This window comes from Betta splendens, chromosome 4 (genome assembly GCF_900634795.4).
Source record: "Betta splendens chromosome 4, fBetSpl5.4, whole genome shotgun sequence".
NCBI classification, from domain to species: domain Eukaryota; kingdom Metazoa; phylum Chordata; class Actinopteri; order Anabantiformes; family Osphronemidae; genus Betta; species Betta splendens.
In genome coordinates this window covers 12,944,834-12,962,760 of record NC_040884.2, presented here as the reverse complement: position 1 = coordinate 12,962,760, position 17,927 = coordinate 12,944,834, and the positions used below count along the sequence as shown (strand labels likewise).

The window sequence follows — 17,927 nt, the reverse complement described above, 5'->3', positions numbered from 1 at the left end:
ATGGCCGACAGGGACTGGAACGGCATCTACTTTGCCGACAGGGACTGGAACGGCATCTACTTTGCCGACAGGGACTGGAACGGCATCTACTTTGCCGACAGGGACTGGAACGGCATCTACTCTGGAGCTGGCATGGCTACTTGCCGCTGCCGAGCTCGACGGAGCAGACGTCGGGCCTGATCGGGTGTGCATAGCACCTGTACGACAGGTGGTGCCCTCTGGTTGGGACACGACCTGCGCGTGACTGGACTGAACTGGAGCCTGGACAGGAACGTGACTGGACTGAACTGGAGCCTGGACAGGAACGTGACTGGACTGAACTGGGGCCTGGACAGGAACGTGACTGGACTGAACTGGGGCCTGGACAGGAACGTGACTGGACTGAACTGGAGCCTGGACAGGAACGTGACTGGACTGAACTGGAGCCTGGACAGGAACGTGACTGGACTGAACTGGAGCCTGGACAGGAACGTGACTGGGCTGAACTGGAGCCTGGACAGGAACGTGACTGGACTGAACTGGAGCCTGGACAGGAACGTGACTGGACTGAACTGGAGCCTGGACAGGAACGTGACTGGACTGAACTGGAGCCTGGACAGCTCGCGGCTGGACTGGAGACTGGACAGCTCGCGGCTGGACTGGAGACTGAACAGCTCGCGACTGGACTGGAGACTGAACAGCTCGCGACTGGACTGGAGGCTGAACAGCTCGCGACTGGACTGGAGGCTGAACAGCTCGCGACTGGACTGGAGGCTGAACTGGGCTCGACTGGACTGGAGGCTGAACTGGGCTCGACTGGACTGGAGACTGAACTGGGCTCGACTGGACTGGAGACTGAACTGGGCTCGACTGGACTGGACTCGACTGGGCTGAAACCTGAACTGGGCTCGACTGGGCTGGGCTCGACTGGGCTGGGCTCGACTGGGCTAGAACGTGGACTGGAGACTGAACAGCGCGCGGCTGGGCTGGAGACTGAACAGCGCGCAGCTGGACTGGAGACTGAACAGCGCGCAGCTGGACTGGAGACTGAACAGCGCGCGGCTGGACTGGAGACTGAACAGCGCGCGGCTGGACTGGAGACTGAACAGAACACGGCTGAGCAGGGGACCACGGAGACAGGGGGCCGCACGAGAGCAGGAAATCCTCCCAGCGGCGTAAACGTGGGGCTGGGCAGGTTGGTGCAATCATGACGGTCTGACGGGGCTGGGCGGAGGAAACCGAAACCATCGGCGGTGCAACCGGGGCTGGCGTGGCCCGAGCGGACGACGTGGATGCGGGTGTGGTGTCGAGTGCGCTGCTTAGCTCCTCAAGCCGCGCGCACAATTGTTCGTAGAGGCGGCGGACACTGGGGATTTCTAGTACGCCGTCCTCGTCCTCCAAGGACCACACCGCCACCTCTACGGCGCTGCGCTGGGTTTCCGGGTTGGGCGCCCTTCGGTAATCCTCCGCGAGGATCGAAAAATACCGACGGAGGTCGCTGGGTAGCTCGGCGCATGTAAACTTCATTTCCCCGCAGGTGAAATGAGACTCGCCGCCAAAAAGACAAGAAACAAAAACAGTCACTGACCTGGGCGACGGCTGAGTGCTGGCTGGGTCCCAGTGTGGCCAGATCGTTCTGTCAGGAACGGCAGGGAGAGGACCCAAATGCACAGCACCAGGACACGATGCGGATGGTGAAAAACAGAGGATTTATTCCAGAGTCGAGGTCACAAAAACAATCCGGGTCATACACAGGGTAATATCACGAGGCTCAGGTCTCCAGGTTAGATTCAGCAGGCTTAGACACATCCACAAACAGGCAGGGTTCGGTAACAAAGTTCAGACTTACAGCACCGGTCAGGGTCAGACGAGGAAACACAAACGAGTTCGGTAACGTGCAGAGCAGAGAACGGGGTACACCAAACACGGCCGGACAGGAACAGCGAACAACGGTAAACACACAAACACTAGAGCGAGGAAACACAAACGACGATCTGGCGGGGAACTGAGGACACAGGTGGTGGTTAAATACAACGTGACTCGATGACTGATACTAAACAGGTGTGTGTAATGAAAACCGGTACTGACAGGGAAACAGCTGTGACAACGGGTAAACAGGAAGTAAAGCGGGAACAGAAACAGAAACCGGGAGTGCTACCAAAATAAAACCGAAAATGGAACCAGGAACCAAAATGAAACAAGGCAACCACAAGAAACAAAACCCAGATCGTGACACAGACACGTGTACCCTTGTGTTCCTGTGCTCGTGTGTGGTTCCAGCTGTGCATCCAATGCCCAGGATGACGTAGGATGATACGTGTGATTCAATCTGCTGAGGACCATAAAGCTCCAGTTGAATATACAGTAGATTTATTTTTGGATGCAGCAGCTGAAGCAGTGGCCCGGGTTAAGAAAGAGCTTAACAGGAACCAACGCGATGTTTCAGTAAAAAGATCATGAAGAGAGGCAGGACACGAAAGCAGACAGTTATTAATAATACTGGTGACCTACTGTATGCAGTCGTCTCAGCCTCAGCACGGCTTAAATTTAGAGGTTTTGAGAGGAATTTACATCATGATAAACACACCGGGGTTGACAGAAGCTATGAGGTCCCACAGCTGCTGTCACTGATGAAGCCCCGTAGGTATTTAGTTTACTGAAGGCTACAAATACATAGAGAACTCAAATAACACCACAGAGCAAAGCTTTGGTTACAACTGAGCTTCTGACTCAAAAATGGATTTGTGCAAATTAAGAATTGAGTAGATAAGATGAGGTGTGATGTTCTTATGGAAGCGGGAGTAAAAGGTTTCTGCTTATATACAGTAGTAAATTGTGAACCCAGAGGGTTTGATGTTTGTCCTGCCGTTTTGCAGGGTCGAGGATTTTACTCACGTATTTATAGAATCCCCTAACCACAAAACATTAGAAGTGAAATGCCAGCTCATGGGTTTCTTTCCAGGGAGATCTCTGGAGAGCTCAGCATTAATTTAAAGCCGGCATATGCTGAAGTGGTACAAATACACAAACAGCCCCTTTTAGCAAGCCGTGACTTTGACCAACTCACTCACGTACAGGGAGAATAAATACTGAAGTAGCTTGTGCTTACTGTAGGTAAAAGTCTCAAAAGTATGTGTAGTCTATGGGGAGATTTAGGACAGTTTAAATGTAAACACATACAATGTGTGACTGAGCTGCAGCAGGTACTGACAGACAAACTGAAACCTAAAGCCTGCCCAGGTGGGATTTGTTGGCTTCTCTACAGCTGTAGAGCCTTGACATCACTTTTGTTGTGAACTGGCATAGTATAAATGAGACTGAATTGAATACTGGGAGGGAAGGTGGAAGAGGAACTAAATGGTTTCTGCTTAATGATGAATGAATGATAAATGACCTGCTGAAGCTGGAGCTGCAGGGACAGGCTGAACTGATGGTGGGTCTGGGAGGTGGAGGGCAGGGTTCCAGCAGTCACCCATGACAAACACAGGGGGATCCAGACTGATCCTGGGGATTGACTCTGACCTTCCAGCCAACTGATCCACGGTCAGGCCTCAAAGTCTTGTGGAACAGCATCACGTAAGCCACTGACTTAAAAAAAAGTCATTTGAAACTAGTATTCAGTGTTTGCTCAGTTTGTAAAAGCCACGTCTCAGACTGTAGATCCACAGTGGAGCACAGGACACCATGCTGAAGGTCTGTCAAACCCACGCTCGCTCGCTTATTCTGCAGTGATTCTATTAGACGGAGGCACCGGGCAGCTTCATACTGATTCAGTCCTGCTCTCATCCGGGGTGAGAGCCGCGCAGGCAGCGGAATACATTAGTGCATGTAAAGCTACTTACTGTAGAGCGGCGCCGTAATACCCGACATTTCATTCCATGTGTGTTTACGTGAAACAGTGTGCATTAAAAATATGCTGATGCGCAGTTCTTTTTCACTTCTGTTCTAAAGCTCTTATGTCAGAGCCACAGATACAAAAAAAACATGGAATCATCACTGCTGCCGCGTGTGAGTGTGCGTGCTGCCTGGCTGTGTGACCTTAACAGAGGGTCAGCGCCTTCAGAACAGCTCAGTCAGTCGGCGTCATCAGCTCCTCCCGTCTCCTCCTCTTTGCCCAGGTACTGTCTCTGGGGGCAGACGTGCTGCCAGAGTACAAGCTCCAGGCTCCTCGCATCCACAAGTGGACGGTGCTGCATTACAGCCCCTTCAAGGCCGTGTGGGACTGGCTCATCCTGCTGCTGGTCATCTACACCGCCATCCTCACGCCGTACTCCGCCGCGTTCCTCCTTAACGAGCAGGTAGAGCCTGTAGTCCGCTCCTCCCCAGCATTAATCATCTGGTGTAGAGGAATAAAATCATCCAATTTAGTTTGAAACCTAGTTCAGATTTACATCTTCTTATTATAGCGATCATGTAAAAACGTTCGACTTCTCGTACACCACTCTCAGAATCAACATTTTCTTCTGTCGCGAGAATGATAAAAATGAAATGAGCAGTGTTTTCTATGTCTGTCTCCTCATAGCCTGTGTGTACTGTTCTCTCCCATGTCTCCTGTCACAGGAAGAGGCAGCCATGCAGCGTTGTGGCTACTCCTGCTCTCCCCTCAATGTGGTGGACCTCATAGTGGACATCATGTTCATTATCGACATTCTCATCAACTTCAGGTCCGACTTAACCCACGCTGGGATCCACAGTAACCAGTTGTCCCACTGTCCGGTGTCATTCACGTCCCTCTCTCCCCTGCTCTGTCTCTCTCTATCTCAGGACGACGTATGTTAACTCTAACGACGAGGTGGTCAGCCACCCAGTGCGTATCGCCGTCCACTACTTCAAAGGTTGGTTCCTCATCGACATGGTGGCTGCGATTCCCTTTGACCTCCTCATCTACCGCAACGGAGAGGAGGTACGTCAGAACGGCTCTGTTCTCTGAGGGTTCTTTATGTAGCAGAATAAAAAGATGAACTGTGAGATACGGGAAGAGACAGAGGCATGTGGAGCAGGGGGGGGGGGGGGGGGGGGGGGGTGTAGACAGAGGCAGAGGTGCCTTAGATTGTTGTTCCATGGTTTAATTGTCTCCATTGGGAAGCTGATCTGCAGCCAGCTGTGGTGATGCATCAAAACAAAATACCTTCCTTCACATTCTGCCAATGAAACTAAGCATAAACTGCTTGACAAAGAAAATGACGAAGTATAATAACTGATTTCAATAAAGCATTTATTCAAACATTCATTCAGTTTGTGTATTTAAAACAGTAAACATCAGAAAATTGAGTACAGAGATGTCTAAGCTACTACATACTGTAAATCCTTCCTTTCCCATAACAGACTTACAGTATACTGTAGCATCTTCTAAATCAATTATGTTGTCAGGATTTTTGGATTTACCATCACATGATGTAGTAATGACATAATAAATAAGTCTTTAATTTGATAAATCATTCCTGCAGTTATGTCTGCGAAGCAGCATTGACAGAGATAAACATTCAAGTGCTGGAGTTGACCTTAGTTTGGCTGCTGAGCCTCTGTGGTTTCCTGAATCGCTGAGGAGTGAAGTGATGGAGGTGGGAGGAAGAGGAAGTTAAAAGTGAAGGAGCTGCTCTGGAGTCTGATAGAAGGACTGTGTGCGCTCATTCATTTGGCTGATACCTGACATGCAGCTATAAAAATGTAATAAAAAGAAAGTTATGTTATTGAATAGGATTAAGCCTCATGCAGCCAACTAACTCAGCAGCATTCAAACACAGGCTGGGAAGCTTGGCCAAGGTTCACCTCTTCACTGCTGTCTTTTAGTGGTACACGAACACGTCCTGCACGCCACAGGCTCATGTTTGTGCCTGTCTCTCATCAGACCACCACCCTGATTGGTCTCCTGAAAACCGCCCGTCTCCTGCGACTGGTTCGCGTGGCCAGGAAGCTGGATCGCTACTCGGAGTACGGAGCCGCTGTCCTCTTCCTCCTCATGTGCACCTTCGCCCTCATCGCTCACTGGCTGGCCTGCATCTGGTACAACGCTATAATAAGATACTGGGGAAGAGATGGGGATGTGAATACTCCAGTTCACTATAAAAGCTTCTGTTATGTTAGAAGTGATTGAGTAGTGTTTGGGTATTTGCTACGTGGCTCTTGTCCACAGGTACGCCATTGGCAACGTGGAGAAGAACGGTTCCATCGGCTGGCTCCACACGCTGGGGGACCAGCTGGGAAAACACTACAATGACTCCATTCCAGGTACGGAACAACGACCGAGCACAGCTCTGTCCGTGCTGCTGTAGCTAGTTGAGCTCTTGTTCTGGTGTTTAGTTCTTCTCTCACCCCCAAACCAGGTTCAGGACCCTCCATCAAGGACAAGTATGTCACCGCTCTGTACTTCACCTTCAGCAGTCTGACCAGTGTGGGGTTTGGAAACGTGTCACCAAACACCAACTCTGAGAAGATCTTCTCCATCTGCGTCATGCTCATTGGATGTAAGTATATATATATATATATATATATATATATATATATATATATATATATATATATATATATATATATATATATATATATATATATATATATATATATATATATATATATATATATATATATAAGAACAGGACATGGTGGTTAAAGATGTTGCTGACAGTGTCCTGTGTCCCATTCATTCAAAGTAAAGATCCCACAGTACTTGTATATATATATATATATATATATATATATATATAAGAACAGGACATGGTGGTTAAAGATGTTGCTGACAGTGTCCTGTGTCCCATTCATTCAAAGTAAAGATCCCACAGTACTTGTAATTCTGAAAGCGTATCGCTTCCTGATTATTTCATAAAATCCATCAGCAGGGATTGAAAGGTCCCCTTCCATGCTTATCAATTCAGCTCCTTCCTGTAAAGTAAATGCCTCAGCTGCACATCATTGATCAGACAAAACACAGAAAGACAGGATCAGATCTCACAGACTGAAACAGACCGAGAATGTAGCGTTGGCAAGCTTTTATGTTGTGCTTCCAAAAATATATTATATTAAAATATAAAATATACATATATTAACAGCTGTTTGTATTTTATTGTGTTGTAAATTGTGCCTTTTTACTTTGTGGGTGTGGTTTAGAGCCAAATGGAAGTGAACTATACAGTAGATTCTGCAATTCTGCTATTCAACAATATTCAGCTGTCAGGTGCAAATGTCCAGACAGACAGGTTTAGGTGATAATGCAGGCTGTGATGGGAGCTGACAGAGGATGAGAGGTTCCAACGTAACAACAGGATAAGGCACACACACTCAACACTTTTAGATCCTGCCCTTAGATAAGCTCTATTCGTATTGAACCTACTAGCATGTGTCCTCGGAGCATTCAGTAGGACTACAGCAGTGTGACCCTGCCCCTCTCTGCCTCCAGCCCTGATGTACGCCAGCATCTTTGGGAACGTGTCGGCCATCATCCAGCGGCTGTACTCAGGGACGGCCCGCTACCACACCCAGATGCTCAGAGTCAGGGAGTTCATTCGGTTCCACCAGATCCCCAACCCGCTGCGCCAGAGGCTGGAGGAGTACTTCCAGCACGCCTGGTCCTACACCAATGGCATTGACATGAACGCTGTGAGTACTGGTCCTCCTGCGCCCCGGGTCCTGTGTGTGTCCACCCAGTCTCTTCATGTTCATGAGTGAGTGCGCATTAATACACACACAAAGGCTGGAGGAGTGTTTTGAGCCTGCGTTGTGCATTAATAGGGTGATTGGAAGACTTTGTCTCAGCATGCATGGTCCGACATCATCCAACAAAATAGGAATGATGTGAGTATGATGAAGAACATGCACACACATGCATGCACACTGGTCTGGTAGCTCTGAATACCTACCGCTTACATGCTTAAAGCTACATACATCGATAGGCACACACACACACACACACACACACACACACACACACACACACACACACACACACACACACACACACACTGTAGTGAGCCAGTGGATGCCATCCGTCATTTGTCATATTTGTCATGTGTCATGTACTGTATATGTATCTGTTCCAAAACTAGTGGCGTTTCTATTTTACTCTAAATATATTGTGTGGTGTGTAGAACTCAAAGACATCCAGATTCTTACTTCTTCTAACTGCCTAAGCAGACTTGGAGAAAAGCAGAGTTTTTATTTTAGTGCAAAGTGTAAATGACAGCATGTTTCAGGCTGATACGGTACGTGAGCCAGTGAATGAGTGGGAAAACAAATCTGAAGAGCATTTCAACTATTGTTCCTGTCAGTTCTCGCCTCCTCCCTCCTGTGTCTCTCCCTTTTAGGCCCAGTGAGGTGTAGTGAGTGAGCATACTGGATTAGTGGAGGTTTACTGCAATGATTATTATGATTGTGTCAAGCAGACCTTGTCTGTTTCCACCACTGATTCAATCTGCTGCAACTCCTTTCATTTCTGAGGATGGACAGAATAATAATGCCGCAGCGGGAGTGAGCCAGGGATGTGTTTTACTTTTATGTGATATGTGAGATGATGAATATGTAGATTTTATGCAGACGCATGCAGAGATCAAAGAGAGAAAAGATCAGTTCCTTCCTTCCTGATTCACTTACAAACCTGATAACTGCAAATAGTTTTAAATAGGAATCGTTCATAGTAGCATCATTCTTGCCATTTCTATCAACTCTATTTTTATAAAGTTAAAAGTTAAATGCAATCACTAGACAAATACTGTACATCTACAGTCTGCGTTAAAATGGAAAGCAGCATGAGAGCAAGTGACACAGCTGCCATGTGAAATATGACTTCAGCACCTGGCATCTAACAAACCACCTAAAGTAGTCTGTCAGTGTAAAACAGAGATGTTAGCCACTAAAAGGTTTGAGGCGTTTTTATGGGTAAGGGCTTTAAATTGTTAATGAAAGACAAGTGGACCTAGAGTAATAGTACATGGACGGAGACTGAAGTAAAGACGACAGCCTAGGCCCTGGACTTACAGTATAGAGGCACCGACAGACAACGTTTGAAGTGAGGAGGGACCAGTTCAGCCTCCGAACAGATGAGAGACACAGTGTGGGTGTTGTACGTACACTTCTGTTCTGTGAAGCACGAACGTACAGAAGCCCACAGCCTCCCGGCCTCTGGAGCGCCTGTCTAGAGGTGAAGGAAATGACCGACACGTTCTTAGAGTCATCTTTGGTTTGGATGTGACTATTACCAGTACATTTCTCTGTAAATTCACAGACTTCCTTTCTCCCACTCTTCACTCAGGTGCTGAAAGGCTTCCCTGAGTGCCTCCAAGCAGATATCTGCCTCCATCTGAACCGGACCTTACTGCAGAACTGCAAGGCTTTTAAAGGCTCCACCAAGGGCTGCCTCCGGGCTCTGGCCATGAAGTTCAAGACCACCCACGCGCCCCCAGGTGACACGCTGGTCCACGCTGGGGACGTCCTCACGGCCCTCTACTTCATATCCAGAGGGTCGATCGAGATCCTGAGAGGAGACGTGGTGGTAGCCATTTTGGGTAAATGCCTTTCTTTCTGTTCTTGTCTGTCTAACACCATCCACCGCCAACACCTGTCACATTCCTTTTGAATAATGAATTCACCTATTCACCTATTTCACTTTAGTGGTATCTGCATCCGCATCATCTATGGAATCATGAGCAAAGTAGTCGTTGTCATTTCCAGTAGCACTAATGTGGGAGGACGTATGAAGCAGGTCTGATTGTAAGATGATGTGAGAGTTGAGTGGAAACGAGCTGGTAGCTCCATCTACTGGTGCAGATAGAGTCAGTCCACAGTTCAGTGTCGCTTCAGTATTATGTAATAAGTGTTTTACATGTTCGTCCATTTATGAATTTTAACCTAAAATGCTACATTATACACAAAGCCTTTTAATGATAATGAGCGAGACATATGACCAGACAGGAGCTTTTTCTATGTCTGGAGATCATAAGTCAAGTTGTTAGAACTACACACGACGCTCAGACTGGAGGCAAATATTTCAAATATTTCAACATGCTCTATAACATACAGGCCAGACAGACAGACAAGGGAGGGAGAGCTCAGAGGTGATAATACGTTTAAGATGATTTGAAGATAAATCCTAACCAACTGAAATTCACTGCATGGCAGGAAAAGGCTCAGGACACAAAAGCCCAATGAAAAATCACTGCAATTTCAGGAAAAAACTATAACCAGAGAAATAAACTAACAAGAAAAAATAAACTAAGCAGAGAAATGAACTAAGGAAGGGCACCAGTAAGAAACTAACATAACATAGACAGATGAGAGAACGCAGGTATCAGGGAGAACAGGACTACAAACCAACCGAGTACAGGAAAACTGACAAAATGCAGAATAATCTTCCTTAAACAGCTTTGATCCACAGACGTTCTCCTCCCACAGGGAAGAACGACATCTTCGGGGAGCCCATCAACCTGTACACGCGGCCGGGTAAGTCCAACGCCGACGTGAGGGCTCTGACCTACTGCGACCTCCATAAGATCCTCAGAGAAGACGTCCTGGAGGTGCTGGACATGTACCCTGAGTTTGCAGACCACTTCTGGAACAATCTGGAAATCACCTTCAACCTGCGGGATGTGAGTTTGAAGCTCAATGGCTGTCGGATTGTCTTCTGTTCACTGGAGGTAAATGAGTTCCCACAGTGATGTCCTGCTCCTCTCTTCTGTCAGACCAACATGATCCCAGGCTCTCCCAGCAGCGATGACTCCAACTGTGGGGGATTCAACAAACTACGCAGACGGAAGCTGTCGTTCCGCCGACGCACAGAAAAGGGTAAGAGATGCACGCGATCGACCCGCTTCTACCGTTTCGCGTAATCCTCCGTCTGTTCTATTGCTCCAGACGATGCAGATGCCGGGGAAATTAAAAAGTCGCATAAGTGCACGAGGCGACGTCAGAGAGAAACAGCCGGCAACCAGAAGCAGGAGGCGGAGCCTAAGAGGCCGTGGGAGTCGCACCGGGGCTCGGTGTCGTCGCACTCCAGCGGTGACGAGGTGCGGCTCCAGTTTGTCCCTCACTAGTCCGGCTCACAGGGATTAACCCATCGACTCTGTCGATGTGCTGACGGGCCTGTCTTGCAGGGGGAGGAGTCAGTGGTAACGGGCCTCAGCCCGGCTAGCGCGATGCTGGGGAACCCACAGACTCAGGCCGCACGCGTGAGCTACAGCGAAAACACCGACGGCGACGCCGGCCCCAAGACGGGGAACACCTGCAACGCGCTCTCAGGTGAGCCCCGCCCCATAGACCCCTCCTCCAGCGGAGCGGGGCCTCACGCACTCACCCCCCACCCCCCCCCGTCCTCCACAGGTGCCTTCTCAGGCGTGTCCAACATCTTCAGCTTCTGGGGGGAGAGCCGGGGGGGCGCGCAGTACCAGGAGGTCCCCAGCTGCAGCCTGGCGTCGCCGCCGCCCCTCAACGCGCCGCTGCACAGCCTGAGTCGCCAGCAGCGCAGCCAGCTGGACACACGCCTGGACCTGCTGCAGAAGCAGCTCAACAGGTACCGCCCGCCAAGCGCCGGCATGGGTTCCACCGTGGCGGCATGTATCAGCACGTCACAGAGTGGAGCTCGATTCTGTAGATTCAAAAGAAGTGGCAGCATGACCAGGGTCATCCATTGGTTTATTGGTGGTATTTACTAAAGGACGGAGATGATGAACAGAAAGTGTCTAGGCCCTGTAAGTCAACCCGGAGGGGTTTTGGATGTGGATGTGGGATAGAATTCCATGATTCGTACCACGTGTGTGCAGGTTGGAGAGTCGCATGTCCACTGACATCGGAGCCATCATGCAGCTGCTGCAGAGGCAGATGTCCCTGGTTCCTCCTGCCTACAGCGCTGTCTCTCCGCCTCAGGTAACCTGCTGTGTAGGATCAGAAGTGTTCAGGGGTTTACCTCACACAGACACAGACACAGACTATGATGTTTCTGTTTCTCCACAGGTCTCACCCTACCCTGGTCCTGGTCCTGGTCCAGGAGAGAGGCTAGTTCAGCCCGTAACGCCTCTGGAGACACACACACTGGCCTCTTTATCACAGGTTGAGCAGCTCTTCCTTAAATCCTTAAATCACAGCTTGTTGTGTGATCAACACATATAATTCTATTGCTCGGGTTCGGTTTGTTTCATTGCAGATCTTGGTTTCCCAGGACTTTGAGGAGTTCTCAGCAAAGACTCCGGACTCTCAGCATAAAGACTCTTCTCTGATCAACCCCAGCGAGGGGCAGCTCAGCCCTTCTAGACTGGACAGCCTTAGGCAAAACCTACAGCTGGAGCTGGAGCTGGAGCTGGGCCTGGGAGCTGGAGCTGGAGGCGGGGCTGGAGCTGGAGGCGGGGCTGGAGCTGGAGGCGGGGCTGGGGGCAGGGCTGGGGGCGGAGCTGGAGCCGGGGTGGGTCCAGGTTTAGAGCAGGACTTGGAGAGCGGGCCGACAGCGGGCTCAAGCTTGGGGGCAGGGTTGAACTTTGGTTCAGACGCCGACCAGAGGAGGCTGTCCCTCCAAGAACCACAGACACCCCTGGACTCACGGACACCAGAGAGACACAGCTCCGACCCAGGGGGGAGCTAAGGAGGAGGGGAGGCAGGAGGAGAGTGCGATGGAGAGAGAGGGACACAGAGAGGACAACAGCCTATCCTACCGTCCCTCCTGGAAGCATGGAGCCACCTCATGTACCCACCACCAAAACCCTTTATGGCTCTCAGCGACTGTGTTCACCGCTGACCTCATACGCAAAGTCCCTTCTCAGAGAGCGTGAAGCAGGGTGAGGGGGAGGGGCCAACCCCCTCCACCCCTCTCCTGTCCACACACAGGAGCTCTGTGAACTCCTCAACAACACAACCTTTAACCAAAACCACCAACGGAGCGGAGAGAAGCCCGGTCCAGGTGCGTCTGGACACGTGACTACTGACCTGTAGAAGAATCCCTTTACTGACTGACGAGGACAAGCTAAGACAACACTGGATAGAATAATGTCCAAACAAGTAGCCATTTACGTCTTGCACTGAAAATCCTATTGATATAATAATAATTATGCTATTGTTTATGTCCGTGGCGCTTCCGATTCCTCAGACTGGCTGGTGAGTAGTAGTGTTAGCTGGCCTAACAGGAAACCTGTCCTGCTAAACCACCCCCCCCCCCCCCCTCCCCCCAAGAGCACACTGGATTAGCTGGTCGGCACCTCAGGGGTGGAACCTGGACGCTTAAAAGCCATGAATCCTCTCGTTGAACATATCAGCTGCTCTGTCGTAAACATGTACGCCATGATGTGAACACAGCTTTTGCAGGAGAGCAGCGGTCCCCGAAACAGCCAGTTCACATTATCAATCGAGCGGGAAATCCCAGCGTACGCATTTCACGCGAGACGAGTTGTGGTTTTATTTGGGGAAAACGGAGGCGATGCCGAGGACGAGCCTGCCTTGATCTCTAGCCCAGAATCAACGCACGTGCATGAAGTAAACCGTGGAGTGGTCTAGTTCTTCGTAGTTGGATTTGCTACCTCAAATTTCATTGGTTGTTACTTGTTTCCTCCCAGAATGCTTTTCCCCCTTGTACATAGGCGTTTGTGATGTGATGTTACGACGACCAGCCGAATGCGCCATTATTCCATGTACAGTACAATATGCAAACACTGGCAACAGGAGACGTTCTTCTCACGGTCTTTGTCCGCGTCCGTCTTTTAGCAGAGCGTGGCCTGGTGTCTTCTTCACACGCATTCTGATCTTTGGGCAAATTCAATTTCTTATTCAAATTTAGTTTTTTTACCAAGGCATTTTCTGAATTACACAGCACAAAAAGCAGAATCCTTTAACGCCGCCGTAACGTCCTGAATTTAGATGTAACACTAACGTTCACTGCTACCACCAGAAGACTCCACCTTGACAGTCTGAACATCTCCTGGATCTGTGCTACGGACGACCTGTGCTTCATTAGACTGCTGTTACCCTCAGAACCCTGGGAACGAAGGGTGATGGTTTCCTTGTGGCACCGTTAGCCACTGGCTGCCCCTCACCTCTCTGAGGCATGGTTTCAGAGCAGATCATGGGGACCAGTTCAACCAAGTGTATTTATATACAGACGTCCTAGCGTACTGTAAGGCAACTCCTACTAACAGCAGTGTAATAAAGCACAGGCGTCTTTGCAGCTACGCTCCCTTATATCAGGCCACCAGCACAAAACATCAGCTCAGACTGTGACACTACAGGTACTGTGTCCACGTGAGCAAACCCACCACTCAGATAACACACAAACATGACTTACACTTACAGTAAGAATAAGAAGACAAAGCTAGCAAAGCAAAGCAGCAGCTAGGAAGCATCTGACAGGTTGAGGGTGAGTGTAAGGAGCTACAGTACTCATGGTGATGGAGCACAGAGAGCTCAGGGTGGAGATGTACAGAGGCATTACAGGAGCAGGTGCAATGTGTCTACAGTACAGAAATGGAACCTGAAGCGTTCACGTCGTCTTCCCTGATGCTGTTTCATGCAGACAGACCACTTCTGAACAAGCACACGAGTAAAATTTGTTTCGTCCTTTAGGCCGTCGACGTGGACTCCAAGCAGCTGAAGCACATGTTCATTTAATGAAGACTCAGGAACCTGTTATTAATGTCACAAGGTTCATTTTCCTTTGGCTCACACGTCAAAACCAACCAGTGAACAAACAACAACCCTCACTTCCCTTTAATGCAAATTTGTGAAGATTGTATTTTGCTGCTTGCTACTTAATTTATTTGGTTGTAGGATTGTTTTGTTTGTCTGGATTGTCGCTACTATGATTTGTCACACGGTGTCGGGTTAGTGAACATGACCCGACACTGCTGTGATCCTTTGTTCCTTGGTCTGAAGTTGACTTTTTGTAACCACTCTATATTTATTCAGTGTTCATGGCTGTGGGTGTGTGGTGGTGGGACACACTTGGCCTGTTTTCCTGACACGACCCTGCACGTGTGAAGGCGGCTTCACAAAGTGCACAGAGTATCCAACCAAAGTGAGACAACTGAACATATGACCTAAATTCACTTTGAATTCAACACACAGAACGGTACAAAGACATGATTGTGAAACCGAACACAGCTGGATCACCTGGGATTCATAGTGGAACCAAGAACATTTTTACAGTGTTGCGGATTACTGTAAAGCGGTTAATTCTCTGGTAAGAGTGATTCAAGCTGCTGGTGGGTCAATCAAATCCAAAACATTAACGTGGAGCGAAGCCAATGAAGCAGATTCTTTACCAACAGGCTGTATTTGTCCTTTTTACAGGTCCAGGCTCTTGTTCGCCTGCTGTAGCACGTCGTCTTGTTAGTGTTCAATAACAGTCACCTAGTGGCCTGAACTGTATCTGTACATCCAGAACTATGACCTCAAAACCAGAATGTGGTTGTTGGCAACTCTTCTTCTTTGCCCCTTTGTGTGATGCTGTAGAGTAGAGGTTTATGTAATGCATACTGCATATTAGAAGAGCAGAGGGAGCATTTGGAAAACAATAAGACACACACACACACACACACACACACACACACACACACACACACACACACACACACACACACACACACACACACACACACTTAATGGCTCTTCCATTCTGCTGAGCTTGTTTAAGTTCTGACAGACTCGGGTCCCGCGTTTGTAGATACCTTAAGCACTTGGGGTCGGGAGGGTTTGGTACCGGATCGGCTCTGTCACTCTTTGCCTGTACATATTAACTTCCACTACTTGTAAAGGAATCCAGCTCTGTGGCACTCATATAGCCAGCACTATGCAGAAACTGAATCATTTCTTTGGCATGCTTTGAAATGCAGAATACTATAGAGGAAAACGTGCTTAATAAATTAAGTCTGCTCTAATTTCTTATTAATCACCTTATTAAAAAGAAGCAATGGAAAAATGAATTTTATGATGATGACGAGGTTGAGGAGAGACGATGACGGTGATGATGCTAAACACTTTAAATATCGTGCACATTTTTACTTGCATGCTGCACTGAGAATCCGAGGGTTCGACGTGTGAAGCAGCTGATCTTCGCTGTATGCTTGCAAACTGTGTGTAGAGTGAAACACTGAATTCTTCCGTGTTACGGGAGAGTCCTATTTATATATACGTATATATATATACATACTACTTCCAGGTCATGGAAGACAGGGGTACTGACTAGCTGCAACTATAGTGATCCTAGATAATACAATAATATATTGTATATTTGTATCTTTGGTTGCAAACCACTGTAATGAGAGATGCACGTGTGGCAGTCCTGGACACAACTGTTTCCAAAATATCCGGGAGCGCTTGATTCACCTTGTCTGGGCTGTGTATCTACTTCTGCTCTGGAAGTTGAATCAAGTGCACCTAAACGATTTCCAATCCTGCTTTTGCTCACTTGGGCAGCAAGAGGTAAGAATGACTGTTATCAGCACACCTGGCGCAGCGCGGGGCCACTTACAGACTGTGCGTCCTAATATCTATTAGCAGTAGCATCGAGTGCTGAGGTGTGTGGTGGCCCCGGTAAATGCGCAGATGTTTTGAGAATAGGACATTTTTTAATAATGTATATTCTATTGCAGCCCTCAGAAGGACAGTGGGTTCACTGTAACTCATCTCATCCACTAACTGAGTTTCATAAAGCTAATAAAGCGCCTTTCATATCAGATACAATGGGAAAGTGGTGAAGCTCCAGGTTCTGATATATGATTGCATTATCAGTGGTTGAACTTTATAAAATTTCAAAATATTTCTTTCAATAAACCTCTTTGAAAGCAACATATCCATGGCCGTGACTTTCTTGACCTCTTCTTACAGTGTATGACTTTTATTACAGCTTTTGATTTGAAATACTCATTTCACACATCATGGATATAAGCTCTTACTGAGCAAAACTATGTGACTGGAACATCTCTACATTGGATTGAGTGTCTGACTGACAAAAATATATACTTATTATTTACTTTAAAAAGTCTGATTACAGGCTGTATAGGAAGATTTTCACACTCATCCTTAGTAAAGTATCTTTGGGCTCTTCAGTCCTAAAGTCTGGACATTTGCCTCTTTAATCCATTTGGTCTATTTAGTGAGGCTGTGGCTGTAAAAACACACAACATCTGCATCTGTCCAACAGCAAGCAGTTAGACCATCACTGAAATAAAGCTACAACGTTTGTTTCCCATTTATGACACCAGGTGGCGCCATAAACCTACATTTAACCTGATGACCCGTTAGACTCAGCGGCCGTAATGGTAGAAATGTTGGGATTAGTTCAATATGTTGGATGTTGTAAACACGCGGTCTGAACATCACCTGAACAGCTCTGCCTGTGGTTAATTATTATACTTTCAGAAGTTTTTGAACTGAGATTTTTGTATGCTGGAAGTAGCATCACTTCCTTCAAATAAAATACAGACTAATAGAGCAGGTGTTGATTCAATACACGTGCACGTGCGTGAGTCACCCATTCCGACTAAGTCATCTATATTTCCTATAATAACCGTAATTCCTATTGTACCACTGCCATTTCCATGCGGGCGGTTTCTCATCCATGGCGCTGACAGGGCGTCTTCCAGGGCTGCGTCCGCACGGCGCGAGTCTCTCTTCAGCCATTGGGCCGGCACTGTTCCGTAAAAGGAGTCAAACTCCTCCATTGTATGCGCAGGGTGTCTGTCAAAGGTCCGAACAGTGACGGCGCAGGGTCTGGACTGAATTTTAAAGCTACAATTGGACAAACCTCTTGTCATTTACACTTTACCTTGCGTTTAATTGGATTAATTAACAGCCAGTCAGCGTTCTCGACTTCTGATTGGACGTTAGCTTCTCCGGGGAGGAGCAAGTTAGTGTGCAGCAAGCGGAGTGTACCGTAGGGTGGGCGGACCGTAGCAGTGACAGCGACGCTTGGAGAGTCCCGACAAACTGTCAAAAGCGGACAACTAACGGTGAGTTCGCCTCAAATACGAGCTTTGTGGTTGTGTGGC

The 17,927-nt window shown here is 48.2% G+C and overlaps 2 protein-coding genes and 1 long non-coding RNA gene across 11 annotated transcripts in view; all 3 read left to right on the top strand.

The window, feature by feature from the left end:
* kcnh2b (potassium voltage-gated channel, subfamily H (eag-related), member 2b) overlaps positions 1-16,727 on the top strand; it is a 98,128-nt gene extending 81,401 nt beyond the window's left edge. For 2 of the 3 annotated variants that reach the window (XM_029149580.3, XM_029149582.3), the window contains 16 exons: positions 4,098-4,277; positions 4,540-4,643; positions 4,744-4,882; positions 5,828-5,982; positions 6,113-6,207; positions 6,303-6,443; positions 7,373-7,572; positions 9,221-9,473; positions 10,360-10,553; positions 10,647-10,749; positions 10,819-10,970; positions 11,058-11,202; positions 11,284-11,473; positions 11,724-11,826; positions 11,914-12,009; positions 12,104-16,727. In XM_029149580.3, the coding sequence (XP_029005413.1) occupies positions 4,098-4,277; positions 4,540-4,643; positions 4,744-4,882; positions 5,828-5,982; positions 6,113-6,207; positions 6,303-6,443; positions 7,373-7,572; positions 9,221-9,473; positions 10,360-10,553; positions 10,647-10,749; positions 10,819-10,970; positions 11,058-11,202; positions 11,284-11,473; positions 11,724-11,826; positions 11,914-12,009; positions 12,104-12,535 (2,682 nt within the window). In that variant the 3' untranslated portion in view covers positions 12,536-16,727. The remainder of the gene's footprint in view (positions 1-4,097; positions 4,278-4,539; positions 4,644-4,743; positions 4,883-5,827; positions 5,983-6,112; positions 6,208-6,302; positions 6,444-7,372; positions 7,573-9,220; positions 9,474-10,359; positions 10,554-10,646; positions 10,750-10,818; positions 10,971-11,057; positions 11,203-11,283; positions 11,474-11,723; positions 11,827-11,913; positions 12,010-12,103) is intronic. The other variant, XM_029149581.3, reaches the window with a different exon arrangement.
* Positions 761-1,541, top strand: LOC129604004 (uncharacterized). Its single transcript, XR_008694518.1, has 2 exons — positions 761-933; positions 1,015-1,541. It is a non-coding gene; the product is annotated as an uncharacterized LOC129604004 (long non-coding RNA).
* Positions 16,728-17,742: 1,015 nt separating the features above from the next.
* The window catches only part of LOC114854511 (microtubule-associated protein 4), a 49,080-nt gene continuing 48,895 nt past the window's right edge, over positions 17,743-17,927 (top strand). For all 7 annotated transcript variants that reach the window (XM_029148969.3, XM_055508259.1, XM_041070644.2 and 4 more), the window contains exon 1: positions 17,743-17,888. The gene's annotated coding sequence lies outside the window, so the exon portion shown is untranslated. The remainder of the gene's footprint in view (positions 17,889-17,927) is intronic.